The sequence below is a fragment of the Telopea speciosissima genome, chromosome 9, assembly GCF_018873765.1.
Source record: "Telopea speciosissima isolate NSW1024214 ecotype Mountain lineage chromosome 9, Tspe_v1, whole genome shotgun sequence".
Taxonomy (NCBI): domain Eukaryota; kingdom Viridiplantae; phylum Streptophyta; class Magnoliopsida; order Proteales; family Proteaceae; genus Telopea; species Telopea speciosissima.
Genome location: NC_057924.1, coordinates 9,469,892 through 9,482,844, shown reverse-complemented (window position 1 = coordinate 9,482,844; position 12,953 = coordinate 9,469,892). Strand labels below are relative to the sequence as shown.

The 12,953-nt window shown below is 39.2% G+C and overlaps 1 protein-coding gene across 2 annotated transcripts in view; it reads right to left on the bottom strand.

The window, feature by feature from the left end:
- The window catches only part of LOC122640110 (ubiquitin carboxyl-terminal hydrolase 14), a 29,688-nt gene extending 21,419 nt beyond the window's left edge, over positions 1-8,269 (bottom strand). For both annotated transcript variants that reach the window (XR_006329627.1, XM_043833243.1), the window contains exons 1-5: positions 8,073-8,269; positions 7,791-7,962; positions 6,903-7,015; positions 6,481-6,817; positions 4,064-4,158 (exon numbers count right to left, since the gene is read on the bottom strand). Coding sequence is in view for 1 of the 2 variants with exons in the window: in XM_043833243.1 (XP_043689178.1) it covers positions 4,064-4,158; positions 6,481-6,817; positions 6,903-7,015; positions 7,791-7,962; positions 8,073-8,180 (825 nt within the window). In the remaining variant the exon portion in view is untranslated. The remainder of the gene's footprint in view (positions 1-4,063; positions 4,159-6,480; positions 6,818-6,902; positions 7,016-7,790; positions 7,963-8,072) is intronic.
- Positions 8,270-12,953: the final 4,684 nt, after the last annotated feature.

The window sequence follows — 12,953 nt, the reverse complement described above, 5'->3', positions numbered from 1 at the left end:
GAAGTGGCATCTTGCTAGTGGAGATAGGAATGTCACAGGTTGCCCTAATGTGCCAAGTAAGATAAAGATAGATATGGCAGCGCATCTAAGGGGCAGAGTAGAAGCTAGGAGGGAGAAGAGGGCATCCAGGGATGGATTTGATGAAGCATGTCTAGACAGGTATCCTGAGTTAGGGGAGTAGGATTATGACAATGATGAGTCAGATGAGTATGATGGTTTAGAAACAACGGCAGAGGCTACACAAATGAGGAGGCCAAGGATGGAGAGCAGAAAGCATCTTAGGATTGATAATGAGAGAAGGTTACAAATGGCCAGAGAAGCTGGTTCAAAGCCAGAGCTAGAGTTAGAGCTAGAGCCAGAGCCAGAGCAACCCCGGAGGAGGAGGTTGAGACATAAAGAGCCAAAGATTCCATTCAGGAGGAGCCAGAGTGTTAGGGCCCCTGAACCAGACCCACGGGTTCCACCCCCACGCCCAGCCCGTAACCCAACTATTGAGGTCCTTCAAACAAATCTTGCACTCTTTCCAAGACAAAGTTAAACAAAAGAGATTGAAACAAATGTGGACTAATGTGAAGGAGAAAGTGGAGATTGTTTTCTCCAAGTGAGCTTTCTACCACAGTATTCCGGCCAATGTCACCCAAGGGCCATACTATCAACACATGTTAGATGAGATAGATAAGGCTGGCCCAAGAGTGAAGGGGTCGACAATCAACACCATATGAGATGTATAATGTTTACTTGCCCCATCACAAGTAAGACTTGATGGAGTATATTAACGAGTTGAAGCCAATGTGGGACCATTTCGGAGCGACTGTGATGTGTGATGGTTGGACTGGACCCACTAGACAGTCCATCATCAACTTCATGTTAAATTGTGATGGGAGGAACAGTCCATCATCAACTTCAAGTTAAATTGTGATGGGAGGTGTTCCTCAAGCCTGTTGATGCATCCAAGGAAAAGAAGGATGCAAAACATATTTACAAGTTGTTGAAAGAAGTGGTGAAGGATATGGAGGTGGAGAATGTGGTACAGGTTGTCGCTGACAACGGAAGCAACTTTAAGAATGCAGGTGAAAAACCTATGAACAATCTCAGGTATCGACTCTTTTGGACACCATGTGCAGCCCACTGCATCGATCTCATGTTAAAGGACAAGGGGAATTTGAAACTTGTGAAAGGGGTGATAGAGAAGGCAAGACAAGTGAGCATCTTCATCTATAATCATGGATTTGCCCTGCAAATGTTGAGGAGCAAGTGTGGTGGTGACTTAGAGAGACCAGGGATTACACGGTTTGCAACAAATTGGATTGCTCTTCAAAGCTTCAAGTTAAAGAAGATTGGACTGAGGTCGATGTTTGCTTCTAAGGAATGGTTTAATTGGCAAGGGTCTAGTTCTCGTGGAGGTCGAACAGCCCAGGCCACCGTTTCTAGTGACAATTTCTAGGATGATCTCAAGAAGGTCGTAAAGATCTTAGACCCAGTTGTCACCATGTTGAAAATGGAGGACCAACAGAGGAAGCCCACCATACCACACTTGTGAGCAGCTATTGATATAATGAAGATGCAAGTTGAGACTATTTATAGAAGGGGTAATACAAAGTTTATTCAGATTATCAGGGATCAATGGGAGAAGCAGCTCATGCATCCACTACATAAGGTTGGTGAGTTGTTAGTTACTTTATTAACTTCAATTCAACTCGTCAATTTGTGGTTATCATTTAGTTTCTTATCATGGTACTTTGCATTGTGTTCAACATACTACCTAAATCCTAAGTACCACTACAAGCATAAACTTGGGATGAGACAAGATTTGATAGATGCAATTCACTCAGTGGTTGCTAGGTTTGAGCCAAATGCAACTAGACAAGGGGTTATCAATGGCGAGGTGAGAATTAGTTATTGTTTAGTAGGTAAAAATTTATACAATTATGCTTGTTGGTATTGATGCAACATATGAAAGCTTTCAGGGATGCCACTAGGAGTTTTGGTCGGACAGTGGCAACAGCGGCTCGGGATGGCACCACTCCTGGTTGGTCCAATCACCTTAGCCTTTCCATTCATATTTAAGTATGCACCCTTATTTAGTATTACCTAACAATAATCTTTAATGCTCTTATGCAATTGAATGAAGTTGCAATATGCTAGAGATTCACCCCACCTATCCAAGATAGCAGTTAGAGTGCTTTCCCAAACACATTTTGCTACTGAATGCGAGTGGAACTGGAGTACGTTCAACCTCATACAATCCAAGAGGCGGAACCAATTGGGTGCTAAAAGATTTGAAGAATTGGTCTATGTGCATTATAATATGAGATTGAGAGAGGAGCACATACGACTTGGCATGGAACACGATACAAGCCCAATCAAGTTGGCAGAAATATTCCAAGTTGACAAAGATGAAGAGAATCCCCTTTATGAGTGGGTCAGGGATCGAGGTGAGCCTATATTAGATGAGGTTGGGGGTCGGACCAACAATGAGATTGCTTCACAGATGGGTGCTGATGTTGATAAGTATGTGACAACAGAGGGCAGAGTTCATTCACAGACCCCACATCCATTCGAGGCACACCCTGGTAGTAGTGGAGCTAATGATGATGATGATGAGTAGTCCCATTCCTCGAATGCTACTTAACCACCTACCCAGACTCAGTAGTGGTGGTGGTGGTACTGGTGGGTATTATGATGATAATGCAAGATTAGCATCCTTACGTGATAAGGAGGCCCAGATGATTCAAGAGCTAGATCCACAGAGATTTTCAGAGGGGAGACTCGGTTTACTCATGCAACACAAGATGATGATCATGGTACATGTACCTCGAGAGGTTACACTCGAGGTCCTTGCAAGCGGTTTGGACCTACTGAATCTGGGATGGATACATCGAGCTTGTTTGGCACTATGGAAGCCATGAGTTTGGGGTAGACTAGAGGATTTGGGCATTAGCGCGCGCCATCCTTCATAATAGAGACCGTTTGAGAGCGTCAGATCAGCATCACATGTTGGGTATGGATCGTATGGTAGATATGTTGGTGGACCATCCTTCAAGAGCATCAATTCATCTGGATAAGGTGGTGGCCATGGTGGATCTTTTACTTCATTTGAATATGGGAGTGGCCATTATGCATCTACTGCTACATATGGAAATGGGGATGGATCAGGGGATGGATCAGGGGATGGGTCATCTTTTGTCGACAATATCTTTGAGAATCCAGCCCAACCATGTGTGCAAGCTCCACTTTCTTATAGTCTCGGCGAGCCCTTCCCTAGATTGGGATGTCTTAGACAAGTTGATGATGGGGCTTATAGACGGGCAATAATGGACTATTTAAACAATTGGGCCCAAAGCATGTCATGGGATACATATGTGGTGCACCGTGCATTTTGAGGAACGGCTACGACATCTTCAATGGTACGCAGCTCGTGGATTGGACCACCAAGAAACTCCTCGTGGAATTTAGTGGTGAGTGTTGTATAATTTATTTTTTGTGCTTAGAATGTCAAAAATAGGTTGTATAGAAAAAACCAGAGCAAAAAATCATTTACGGGCCTCGAAACCCTCAACTCGAGTTGGCTGGGAAAAAATACCAGGTTTCGACCTGGTTTCAACTAGTTTCAACCAAATTTCGATTTCTGGCCTGTCGAAACCTAGGTCGGCACCTAGTTTTTTATACTTGCAGTCGAGAGGGACTACAAGCATAACATAGCTTCCAATTTCCATTTAACATGCATCCTCATGTTCATCATCAAGAAATTTCCCAAAAAATAACATATTAGTGCTATTCAAAAGCGTGGAAATATATTTCTCAGTTGCTTCCCCACTATCTTAAACTTCCAAATCGCTTAGTTTCATATCACTTGATTTTAGCTTTCAATAACTTTCATATTTATTAAATAAGTTAGTCCTTTAGTATATGCATACAGTTAACTTTTAATGAATATTGTACTCTAACCACCACCTACGCTTAGCACCTGGTTGACAATCTGCCTTCAAAGCCCAAAATGCCTCCATCACATAGCCACCTCGATTGCACTTCAATAAATGCATGCCAAAAAAAAATGACTAACCTTTTGCAACGATGAGAAGTCAATGCCAAAAAATGCCAAATGTTGCGCTAACAGCGGGTCCGCAACGATTTCATCCTCCGGATAAGAGAAAACATCTGAGCTGCCATAACAGATTAACATGATTAAACCCAATAAATGTATAAGAAGCATCAATTCAAAAATATGATAAAAACACCTAATAGATAAACAGTAAGATTTCAAGCCTCAATATTTAAGACCCTGTTGACCATCTCAAAGAGTAAGTAGGTTTTGAGCAACTTATAATTACTAATGAGCAATGCGGTGTATCAAAAATTAAATAGAGAAAATCAGGTTTCCTCGTGGATAAAATAAGCCAAAAATCTTAATAAATTAAGTCTTTTGATGGGGTTCAAGATGACTCTGTGACACACATTTCCACATCTACAGCGATCTTCCTAAAAGCAAGAGATTCACTCAATCAAATGATGCAGTTCTCAATGACCAGAGATGTCCATTTTCCTGAACTAATTTTTTCTGATCTTTTGTGTGAATTTTTCAGTGTATATTCTTACTTATTTTGATGGCCAAATCAAATTTAAGAGTGGTTTAGCAAAACCAAAACACGGAATTCAAGGACTCTGGGCACATAACAGAGTGTGAGCACTGCCCTTATTGGAAGTAGAGCTCTAAGAGCCAGCTGATGGAGGGTGATTTCTCGGTCCCCCGTAGGATTCATCTTATTGATTTTGGTGTACTCGTCTGGGGCCTCTTTTGTGCCTTACAGTTGTAAGGATATTTTCTCATTCTCGGAGATTTTGATCTGGCACTAGGGTCTCATAATTGTTTAGGGGTTTGCATCAGTCAACATGTGCCTGGTGTGTTGTATGATGGACGTATTCCACCAAAACTCAAAAGGAAAGTTTTATAAGAAAGCTATAAGATCAGCAACGATGTATGGGGTTAGAATGGTAGGAAGTGAAAAACAAGAAGTAAATAAAATTATTGTAGCTGAGATGAGGATATTGGGATGGATGAGTAGTAAAACTAGCAAAGATATAATAAGAAATAAATACTTTGGAAGTAATTTATGAGTAACTCCAATACATAATAAGTTAAGACAAAGTAGTTTGACGTGGAACGGACATGTAAAATGAAGATCTATTAATGCACCGGTTTGGAGAAGCAACGTGATTCAGATTGAAAGAGTTAAAAGAGCAAAGGGCAGGCCTAAAATGATTTTGGGCTATGTCATGAGAAAAGATGAGGATGGAACAGGGTTGACACCATGTATGGCTTTGAACAGACTGGGATTGAAAAACAGGAGCTGCGTAGCCAATCCCACTTAGTTGGGATTAGTCTTCATTGAGTTAAGGTACATCAGTCAATATCTGCCTTAGTATGTAATGGCAGGCCAGGATTTATGTAGCCAATCCAAAATTGTTCGGACATTGGATGCCACTTAATGAGTTGATTGAGGTATTCCAGTCAGCACAGTGTGGATAACCAGGCATATCTGACTATCTGAGAGCTTCTATTTTCTCTTGCATCCTTGTTTGAGTCTTAGTGAGTTCAGAATTGAAGAGCTTCTGCAGGAGCACATCAAAGGGGGGGAAATCATCCAATGGAGATTAATTTGAGTTCAATAATTAAACATTATTGTAATCTAAATTCTAATTCTTTGGTCAAAAGTTGAAGATAAAGCACTCTTTCTAGCCCTAGGTCGTTTCAAAAATCCTTTCCTTCACTATTCTCATGCTTTATCAACTTACAAATTTCTGTTCGATTGTTTCTAAAATGATTCAACACATATCTGTTATTAAATGTACCAGTGAAGGTTGATGTAACCTTAATCACAGTCATTGGAGATAAAATTCTTTTAGTTTCCTTGGGAAAATTATTTATTTAAGTTGTGGTTCAATAGTTTACAGCAAAACCAGAAAAATCACAAGGCTTGGGGGGAAAAAAAACCTAGAAATCTCACCTTGACCTAACATTTTAGGATTTGATAATAAATTCAGAGTACTATTACCCAGCAAAAGATTTTGATGGTACTTATTCCAATCAACCAAGATAATGCTACTGCATCAATAAACTAATTTTTCTAACTTTGATAAGAGAAAGTTGGAATCTGGAGTCTGGACATATAGGGAAATTGCCTACACAATCCTGTCAACCAGCCACTTGGTTTCTTTGTACATTGATTTCAAGAAACGCATTAGAAGATCAAAATAAACATAGTCTACTGAAAGGAAATAGCTAACCAAGCATAGCAAGTCAACTAAATGTGAAACCAGAACACAAATAGCAATAACCAATCACACAACATAACTTTTGATTTATGTCATGTGATTGCATCTGGTGAAATACAAACAACTGACTTGAGCATATTGATAAGGGTGATGATGCACATTTTTCTAACTTTAAAAAAAAAAAATACAGATGCATGACAGCATTACCTGCTCCTTCCAAATCAGCAGTTATAGTACCAAGCTTTACAGCGAGAGGATAGTTAGTTTCCTTGTAATGTTCAAGAGCATGGTTGTTTCCACCACTTCCATCCCAATTTTTCCTCCCACAGAGAATCATTCCATCAGTCAAGTTTAGCCAAAGATTATCAGTCTTGTCACATTTGCAACATTTCCACCCAGATGGAGGCACAATGACGCCACTGTCAACCTGTTGAAGATCCATGGCATAAGCACTATCTTGCTTCTTATCAGCTGTCCAAGATGCTACTTGCTCTTTCCGCTCGGCACCCTCAGCCATTAGAATAGCATCAACAGCCAATCTGACCTGCAATTTTGAAAAAATATTTGCATCAACAGTTACAATCTAAAGAAGTCTCCTTTGAAATATTAAGAGGTTGAAAACAAAAGACCTTTTCTGGCAATTCAACAGAAGGAAATGAAAGAGACACGAATTCTGGCAATATGATGATGCTGTGACTTTCTTCATATTCAGGTTCATGGTTGTCAAATCCACCATCAACTCCTGCAAATAAAACCTAGTTGCTGTAGGTGATATTTCTACATAAGAACAGTCAATGAAATCCAAGATAACATTAGTGATAAATGACTTGATACTGAATTCAGCGGTTACCCAGAAGCTTCCCTCCATAAAACCAAAAATACTATTTTAAACTGCACCTGACTGCATGCAAGCATGAAGTGAAGAAGTGAACTGGTACATGTGTTTGGCTTGCTATGAGAATCATAAGTTCGTCTCCATTAAAATTAATAGGCAGTTAGCTCTTGAAACATTCAAAAGAAGCATTTAAGAACTAAGTAAATATGACAAAAGTGTCAACATCCATTACACGTACAAGGGTAGAAAAAGTGTGTGTGTGAGAGAGAGAGAGGGGGGGTGAGGTTGGTAGAGTAGCTTCAGCCTGTCCCTTATATTCCATCAATGGTGTGAGCTTTTCCCTCTTTTCCGTCACTTGTATCAGTTTTTTCCTCTCTTTGTCTCTTTCTTTCAGGTTCTTCATTTTCCATACACGAAACATGGGATAGGTGTAATAAGAATAGGAAAGAGAAAACAAGAGCGTAAAAATGATAATTTTCTCGATAATCATCAACTGCGAAAGTCAGTTGCACCATAAAGGAAAGCATATCTATTTCTACTAACATATTTCAAGCAATTGGTATAGCAGTTGAGAAGATGGCAATTACGAATTAAGTTATACTGTTACAAGGATACATCTTCAAAACTGGTAGAATCTGAAAGGCCATAAAACTCATCCAGTTAAGATGCATAAGTCAGATACCTATTGCAAGAAGGGTCGGCTTCTTGAGAGGTCTATCCTCAGGCACTGATTTCTTCGTCTGCTTTATATGCAAATAAACAGGATTTCCAGTCTTCTCGTAGTTCCAACCCACATAATCCTTCCCAAACGCAAGAAACGAGTTCATATCTATAAACAAACCACCATCCGATTTCTGAAGCTCAAAAGAACAACCATCACAGATAGAAGCTTTTAGAAATGCTTAACTTAAGAATGAAGAGCATTTAGTATTCAAAAAACAGAGAATGCGTAGGTAGAATTTACCGGAGAATCGAAAGAAATGCAGCATTCTTGCTTGTAAATACGATTGGTGGGCTCTGGAATTCGAACTCGAGAGAGGTTTGATCTGAGTAGCTCCATTGGCGTTAACATTAACCAGCAAACCGATAGGGTTTAAACTATAACGAGTGCCGATGGGAAGGGAGAAGGGGGAAGGGGGAAGGATGAAGGGGATAGATTCGATTAGGCGAAGACGGTAAGAATGGGATTATTAGGGCCTAAAGACGGGAGACAGTGAAAATAATTATGCAACGGAATCTGTTCTTTGCCCTATGCTTACTTCAACTACCAAGCGCCGAAAGAAAGAAACGAAGCTTTTTCCTTTTCTGGTCTCTGTTGGGTACTTTGGGTTTCAAATGGAGTCGTAAGAACTAAGAAGACTCCTTGCTTGCCACAAGGAGTTCAAGAATGAGTTCCCAAAACAAAAAAAAATAAGAGAGAAAGAACACGCCACCCGGTCGTGCAGCATACGCGCCTCTGCGCCTAGACACAAGAGCATACGTACTGACCATCACACCCCTTAGAAAGATGAAATGACCAATGGTGTGGCGATCATTTCGTGTGCCCCTGTGTCTGGGCGTTGGGGCAACGTGTGCTGCGCGACTGGGTGGCGTTCTCTTTCCCAAAAAATAAAGAAGGATGATTTTGCATCAAGGTTTAGAAACCCGCATCGAGATCCGGATGGGTCTGGTTGACGGAATCAATGGGAATTGGGTAAGATACTCCTAAACCCTAGTTTCCATACAGGATCGCCCTGATCCAAATACGAGAAACGTTTTCTACGCGGGTATGGGCCGGGTGTCAAAACCAAGCCCGAATCGATAAAAATGGTCAAAACCGATACGAGAAACCAGATTGAACCGAACCGATCATTATTGGACTGTTTTGGACTAAGGTATGATGGGAGTATGGGACCGATTGAAAACCGGACCACGTCAAACCGATCGATATCCAAATCAAACCGAATGAAACCAATAAAAATACAAGCATGAGGTTATGAATAAGTGAATTGATTATTCATTGATTTCAATATTAGTAAGAATATTTATAGTTGTAAGGGGAATTATTACAAATCAATAAGTATGAGGTTATGAATATGGAAATTGATTTGTACCTATGCTTCCATTGATCTCCTTGTTCATTATACAGTTTTAGTTGAATGGTTAAATGAATGATTTGATAGTAGAGTTTGCAATAATGTTTTGATTTGTAAAAATGATTTCGCTACATAGTCTATTTAGCCATTGATTTCAATATTATTATCTTCCCCTTACAATTTATTCCTCGTTGTTTCAAACACAACATGGACACCAAATCAATTTCATTATTCCTTATTTCTTGTTATTTACTTGTTTGACTTGGGAAAGATGATTTAAAGTGTTTTCACCAAATCTTTTTTCATTACAAGTTATTAATGTAAGGTTTTGTTTTGTTGCGGTTCAAATCTGAAAACAAATTGGTATCAACCTGATATTGAAAAACCAAAATAAACCAAAGCCGTGTTGGATCGAAACTAATCAAAAACCGAATTTCTTAACGGTTTGGTTTTGGTCTCACTCATTCCTAGACCAAAACTTTCAGGCCGACCAAAAATTGGGCCAAACCGACTGTTTGACATCCCTATGTGGGGGACTGTACCACCCACCCCTAGACACCGTAGGGGGCAAAATGACCGCCGCACTCACATGGCATATTTTACCATGTGGTAAGCTTTGATATGGCTGGAACTTAAGATGTGAATAGGGGACCTAGGTTTACATGTCCAAAGAATTTGGGCCCTATGTGATATACTACGTAGCGGTTGTTGGCACTTAAATTGGATGTGTAGGAATCGGGCTTCCCACAATCTTGCTATATTAAAAATAAAAATAAAAAATTTGGGTGTCAGTAAAATTTTATTCACAAGATGCACTGTAAATCATGTAGATTACCACCCAAAACCCTAAGCATATTTTACGAGCTTATAATTTATGATTAGAGCAAGACAGAGATGTTTCTTTTTTCTTTTTTTTTTTTGTAAAAAGAAATTTTATTGAAGAGAAAGGCATGAGGAGCTCAAAGCATCTTGAGTACAAAGATCAATAAACCAAGGAGTGGACAACAACCAATTTGTCTTACATGCCAAAGACATGACCGTCCAAGCCAGGGAATGGGCAACACCATTCGCTTCCCTGGAAATACAAGAAAAGGAATATCTTTGAAACTTCGTTGCTAATGTTCTTATATCCGAGACCACACTAACAACATTAATTGGAGGAAACTTGATTTTGGCCAATCTAAGGCCTGGGCCAGGCATTATTATGGACCATCAAGCCCAAGCTCATTACTTATAAGTTCCGCTTGCACACACACATAATTTGGTTTTGACCAATTTAATGCCTGAGGCCAACATTATTAACTATCAGGCTCAAGGTCATTACTTAGTTCGGCTTGCACACATAAATATTTATAAATATGTTATATTTCTATTTGGTTGTATTTATAAATATAGGGCTTTTGTCACATATGTTCAAATATTTAGATTCTTTAGTTAGTAGATGGCTCACCAGCTGGGAAATGATTCCTAACAGCCCAAATACTTTCCATGTGGCAGGCCAATGGGGCCAAATTTTGTAGGGCATGTAGACCCCGCGATCCCTTGCTCACGTATCATATTTGACAATGTGGTAAGCTTTGATATGGATATTTATAGTTATAAGCGATCCAATCATTTGGCCATCACTCGAAGGAGCAAAGCAAAAAAGGAGGGAAAAAGAAACTTAAACTCGACGTGTGAGCATGGGATCAATATGATCTGCTTGTGGCAACTTAAACCTGATCACTTGTTTTTACCACTACTACATGTCTTCATCCTCAACTTTTACCCCAAAACAAAGAGGTGGTGGACAACTTTAATTACAATTGTCATGAGAAAACTTGATTTTAGCTAGTCCGCATAACTCGGGCATTGTTATGGGTCATTAGCCGAAGCTCGTAACTTACTTCGATCGGTTTGCATAAACACACATGTTTTATAAATATCTTCGATTTCTATTTTGATGTGTTCATAAATAATAAGAAGGATAGGCATACCGCCCGCGTGCAGTAAGTAGGCGGCACCAATGAGGGCATGTGACGAGGCACTATACAGGAGGGGCATGGGAGTCATTTCAAAGGGGAAGGAGGTAGATAGAGATAGACACGTCGGGCACTAGCTTGTGGTATACCGGCCGTGTGTCTAGCCTTTTCCTTATAAATATATAGGGTTTTCGTCCTATCTTTTCAAATATTTAGATTAATATACCAATTTAATAAAAAATTTATAGCTTTAGTTTATTAGTGTTTCCAAGTGATCCAAAAACTTTCCATGTGGCAAGCTAGATGGGGGCTCAAATTTTGTAGGGAAAGTATACCCCATGATCCCCCATTCACATGTCAATTTTTAGCTCAAATGAAGTATTGTGGGTATATAGTTATAGTCAAAATTACCATATTATCTATTCACATGGCAGAAGATATTAGGGCTGTGTGGAAAGCTATTCTAGGGTCTGCTTAAAACTCCTTTTGCAAACTTTTTTTGTGATTTTTTTATGAATCCAAATTCTTACATGTGATATACATGGTATTTTTAAGTGTTAATCTTAACGAAAAAATTTTCCTTCACCTGCCACTGTGAGCTCATAATAATTCCCCTTATTGACAAAGGTTCAAAATGCATTTAGCATTGCTCCATGAGTCTTGTCTAGCTACCGAAACTGGTGGGGTCAAAGAGATTTTCTCTTCACAATGGTGAAGAAAAATTAGGTCTGGATCTTAAACTATGGGCAAATAAATTTATTTTTTTTTGTTTGCAGAGGGGGTGAAGGACATTACAAATTTACAACTTTCATAGGCTTCCAAAAGATGGTAGGTTGAAGATTAGGTCTAGGACCAATGATTGCCTTTTTTTGGAATCTTTGTTTCCTCGTGATATTATTATCCATATTGTTAGAATCAGATTACCCTAATCAGTGTGTCTGGACCAATTGTTCTGCCCTTTCTCAAAATCCAAGAAATTGAACACGAAAGTAGTTGTTTTTTATCTTAGTAAAATGTATCAAATTGTTGGGTTTTATCAGAATCATCCTTTTTAAATTCATATCCCATAATTTGCACAACAGGGTTATGAAAATCCACGAGAAGCAACTGGGCATAAGTATGTGCCAATTGCCATTTAGCTATACCTTGACATTTCATTTGGAAACTAAATCTTCACCCAAAATTAAATTTTTTCTTTGGAAATATATTAATGAAGGAGTAATCACGAAGGAATTAGTTCAACATTTTGTTACCAATTGATCCCTTATGCTCATTACGCAATAGAACAAGGATTGACCATGGACAATGTTTAGCTTATTAACACACATTCAACTAATATTAAATACTTTAGGTATGTAAAAACTAAGAAAGTTAGTAGAATGCAAATAAGTCTAATTCATAGTATGGCTAATTCAATTAGATCATCTAAATTACCTAGTAGAAAGATAGAGAATTTAAACAATATTTGTATCCCTTTTTTCTTCATAGTTTTTATTTTCATTTAAAAAAGGGAGAGGGATACGCACACCACCCACGTGCGGTAATCTAGCGGGTGGCACCAATGGGGTGCGGGACGAGGATCATATAGGAGAGCCGGGGTTATATCAAAGGGGGACGAGAGTAATAAACATAGAGGGCGCTAGCTTGCGGTATGCAAGCAATGTGTCTAGCCTTTCCCATCAAAAAATAATAAGAAGAAGAAGACAAAACAAAAACAAAACTTGAGACAAACACAACTTATAATACATGTGTTTGGGTTAGATTATCTGGTTCTACCGAGTTTCAGGTTGAGACAATGACATGGGGGAA